Below are 4,764 nucleotides of genomic sequence, written 5' to 3'. Positions count from 1 at the left end.
CACACACATGCACACACACAAGGCTCTGGCAGCAGCATTGATAGCTTTTGAGCACTGCTAGCTTTGAGTGCTAGTTCACTATAGCGTGTGGAAAATGAGCACTCAGTGAGGTCTCATCTGTGTTTTGTCTTGTTACCGTTTTCCTTCAAAGACCCTTCAGCGTTCACACACACAGACATACATGGCGAGTAGGCTCATCAACCATACTAAGTGAGCCTGTTTAAGACACAGTGGTGCTTTAATGTGGCTAACGGCAGCTAGACATCCTCAGCTGACAGACACAGAGACAGGGGCAGCAGAGACGAGCATATTATACGTTTACTTATACTGTGTAATAGACGTATGCAGAGGAAGGTGTGTTTTATTCATAAACAGATAACTGCTTTTGAACCCCTCTTACAGAGCCCATGTCAGCACTGATAACCATCCTAAGCCTCACAGTGACATTGCCTCGGGCTACGAGGCCACCTGAGGGCTTTAGCGCTAACACATCATTTTCAGGCTGATTATACAAAGAAAGAAAGTCAAAAGCTGCAAAGGAAAAGGTCTGAGGCGAGCTGAGAATAGTCCCCTGAGCACATGTTTGGATATGAAGTTTCAATGCATTAATCTTTCTGCTCTCTCTGGCTCTCCATAGCTGATCACCCCCCATGCCATTCGTGTGCAAACTCCACCCAGACACATCCCAGGGGTGGTGGAGGTCACGCTGTCCTACAAATCCAAACAGTTCTGCAAAGGCACACCTGGGCGCTTCATCTATACAGGTACTACCCACGCACTAACACTTATTAATGACACTAATTTACACTGCAATTTAAGGAGATAATGTGGTCTATCTGCTGGCTTTTCTCATTCAATTTTCTCCAGCATTCTCTCATTTTCTACAAACAACAACTTGCCTTTAGAGTAATGTCAACAAAAGCTATAATCACATAAAAAAACATCACATAGTGGCTTTAACTTTTATTAGGACTGTTTATTTGCAATATCTGCTAAAAGTAACCTATTGCAGTTTAAAAGCTGTCATTCTCTCTACACTGTTTGTGGAGAAAATGTGCATGCTAAACAATTTAAAATTCAATAACACAACTCAATAATTCAGTGAAAAAGCCTACTGATCAGAGGAAAAGTGTTTGCCCTCTTTTATGAAGCAGGTGAAGGTCAGAGGGAGGTTTAACCTTTTGATTAGTGGGATTACTGAGATTTAACCCTGCCGACGGTGTGATTCAAAAAGGAAGAGGTCCACGAGGAGAGTGTGATTTTTGACGGCGAGCTCATGAATAGCTTGAGTGTTACATCAGAGAGTATCGGTGCAGAGTTATAGCCATGCGGTGACAATAGTGGCAGAGAGAGTGAATGTGAAGCAGTGATTAACCAATGCAAGGCCACAGGTCCCAAGGGAGATTGTGAATCACATAAATCTGTCTGTAATCTCAACCACTGATAGATTTAGGCTGTAAGCCCCGGCTGGAATTGCCAACATTTGACAAAATCACAATTGAGAGTAAGCGTGTGCGTCACGTCACCACCATGCATTTTCTGCATCTCATGTTTTTTCCTAATTACTGTGCATGGACGGAATCCATGTCCATGGGTCATAATTATGACTCTGTGTTTGTGTACTTATGGGAAAGGCTGTGCTAGGCTGCTTGTGTTTGTTTATACGTATGTGTGAATGTACTCCAAGCACACACATGCACATTGACAAGTAACTGCATTACTAAGACAGAGGGCAGATGGGTGGGCAGCCTTTGCCATGCCAGAGCTGTCCAACAGCCCACACTCTGCCAAACCCATAGAGCTGTGTGTATATAAGTGTGTGTAGGTGTGTGTGCAGCCTTTTAATGTGCCAGACATGTGGGAACCGTATGCATAAACGCCCTATCTCTTCCCAGCCCTCCACTCTTTCCCCTTGTCACATTCACTTATTCAAAACTTGCTTCTTTGGATGAATTCACCCCCTCTCTCTCCTCTCTCTCTGCCTCTTGGCTTCTATGGAGGCACATAGAAGAATCTCAACAGGTGAGAGGTAGCAAGAGGTCATCCACTGGGAACTGAACTCACACACTGTGTTGCTGCTTGCCAAGCACTGGCACCTTCACGGTGACACAGTCAACCGTGTCGAGGTATAGATCCCAGTTCTACTCTTCACACACTTCACTTCAGCCACTGCTCTGCACCCTCAGTGGGTATTTGTACCTCTCCCATAGCTCCTTAATCAGCCCTTTTTTTATATATAATTCTACACTCTCCTAGCGAGGAATAACCTGCTCATATTTGGTATCTTGAATGAGAGGCAGATTACAACGTGTATTTGGCGCAAAAAAAAGCAATTGAGTGGAGAGTGGAGGATGAGAAAGGGAAGAGAGGGGAAGGATGGGAGAGAGGGATGGAGGATTACCATGGGCCATGTTGCCCTCCTGGGTCTGTTTGGCACCAGTTTGAGCCCAGTTGCCAGTGGGTACTAATCATGGAGGATTGGCAGCACTGCGTGGCAGCTGGCAGCTAGCGCATACACACACACACACGCATCAACACAGCCCCGCACTCACAGACATGCATATACTCATATATTACTTGTGCACGCACGATCACACACACATGCGCACACTGAATTACATTGGGGACAGCTGGCATTGCTAATCAACTTCAGCTGAGGAGAGGAAAGCGAGCAGCTCACAGACCTAATTAAGTCACCACATACCCAATACTGCTGCTACTGCTACTTTGCAAACATTCCCAACACATACACACACACACACACTCTACCCATCTATAGGTTTACCTCCCCTCCTCTTCCCTCTACCCCCCTCTGCGCGATCATTGATACTCCACAACCGCCCGTCGCTGAATGGAAACAATCCAGCCGTAGTTCAGGACAGCGGAGACAAGCAGGGGACTTGGTGCAGAGGAGAATCGGGGAGAAGCTATTACAGTAATGTGTCCTCTGTCGTCTCTGAGGACTCCTCTGCCATTAGACTTCAGAAAGCTCCAATTAGACTCATCAAAGGCAATTAAGCTCTCCACTGATAAGAATAAAAGAATGTTTTTTTTTCATTCTCTGCTCTTCCTCTGTCTTTTTATCCCCTTATCCCCCTTCTGTTCCTCTCTCTGCCCTCTGCCTTACCCACCTCTGGGGCTGAGAGCTCTCCCTAATCTCTCTTTCTCCCTCCCTCCCTCCCTCTCCCTCTCTTTCGCTCTCATTATCAGGTCATTGCCCACCTCCCCTCCCCTCTCTCCCCTGTACAAATGCATCTCCATGTTTGGTTGTGTATCACCTTTTACTGGATTGCTGTCTTTGTGACATTCATCAGAGAAGCTCTCCCTTTTCTTTTCTCCATGCAATATAGAGTGATAATGCTCTCTGCCACTAGGGCCCACGTGTGTGTGTGTGTGTGTGTGTTTGTGTGTGTGACACAAGGATGCTGGTCATAGATTGGGGGAGTTGATGAATCACCCATGTCGTTCAAAAGGCAATCCCTCCCTCCTCAGTATGCAGCCTTGTCTGCTTAGTGCTTCCGCTACAGCTTCTGCTGATATTAAAAGGCTCTGCTGGCTCACATTAAGGCCGGCACCATGCGCACCAACACGCATCCGCACACACACACGCACAAACATTAGGGGTAGTTTTTCAGTGCTGAGTGCAGATTAGGTGTGTAGGAAACATCACTCAGTTGCAGCGAACAGCAAGGGAAAAGACAAAAGTCAAGAACAGAATTTAAACCAGCCGGGATGCTGCTGACATTTCTCTCCGTCTCTCTCTCTGCCTGCCTCTGTGCTCCAAATTAGTTTTAGAAGTAGAGGAAGGACTGTCAGTTGTCTGTCATTTTATACACTGCAGACGCTGGAGTGAAACACAAATGATGCCACCGTAATTGTTGTAAGCATGAACATGCTCTGTAAACTTCTGATTTATTTTAGCCCTAATTAAGCTGTTCCACACAGCAATGAAACCTGCCTGTCAAACACTGAAAAAGATTGTTTAGCTAAGATGGTGCCTGAGTACTTACAAATTAGTAATATATCTGATGTTAATTGTGTTGATATCATAATGTTGGTGCAATTTGACAGAGAATCAGTGAGAAAGATACAGATATATTCTACATTCATATGCACGTGTGATACACCTACTTGCACGCATGAGTACGTTCACACATCACATACACGCAAATACAGCGTGTAGTCATCTGGCAATAAAAGTGGGGTGCAACCACGAGCTGGACAATTACTTGTCTTGCTCCTATTTGTGAATGCTCTCTTTTATTGAGCTTGGGTGGAGGCCTGCTGTTGATTAAAACGGCTGGTTTCCAGCTGGAGACAGGGCCAGCTGAGATAGCTGCACACATTCACATTTACTGAGCACAGTCTTTAACAGTGAGGAAATGCACACCTCTATTTGAGATTGAGATTAATTTTCTGCACCATGTGGCTTGTCTTCTCTCTTTAGCATGCTCCGTTCTTATTATAGGAGCATCTGGTCCATGATGATGATGTAAATGAATTTAGAACGTAGATTATTTTATACCCTGCTGAAATGAGCGCCGTTCGCTGGGGGAATGATTTCTTATGTTTCCTTATATCTTAATTCAAGCGTGCACTTTTCCTCCAGATTTTCAGAATTTGTATTCTCCCACTGAGGATCCGTGCTGTCAGGTATTGTTAACTGTCGACATGCACTTTTTGCAACACATAATTAGAGCTTAGGTTGTAGTAGCATCCACATCTCCATTGATTTGTAGAATCTCTTAGCGCCCCCCCTCCCTC

The 4,764-nt window shown here is 45.2% G+C and overlaps 1 protein-coding gene across 3 annotated transcripts in view; it reads left to right on the top strand.

The window, feature by feature from the left end:
- ebf1a (EBF transcription factor 1a) overlaps positions 1-4,764 on the top strand; it is a 52,165-nt gene that overhangs the window by 33,634 nt on the left and 13,767 nt on the right. For all 3 annotated transcript variants that reach the window (XM_035669543.1, XM_035669544.1, XM_035669545.1), the window contains exon 10: positions 638-764. In XM_035669543.1, coding sequence (XP_035525436.1) covers positions 638-764 — 127 coding nt within the window. The remainder of the gene's footprint in view (positions 1-637; positions 765-4,764) is intronic.

This window comes from Morone saxatilis, unplaced genomic scaffold (genome assembly GCF_004916995.1).
Source record: "Morone saxatilis isolate NCDOM2014 unplaced genomic scaffold, NCSU_SB_2.0 Contig22, whole genome shotgun sequence".
In the NCBI taxonomy this organism is placed as follows: domain Eukaryota; kingdom Metazoa; phylum Chordata; class Actinopteri; family Moronidae; genus Morone; species Morone saxatilis.
The sequence above is the reverse complement of the archived record's forward strand: the minus strand, read 5'-3'. Positions and strand labels throughout refer to the sequence as shown.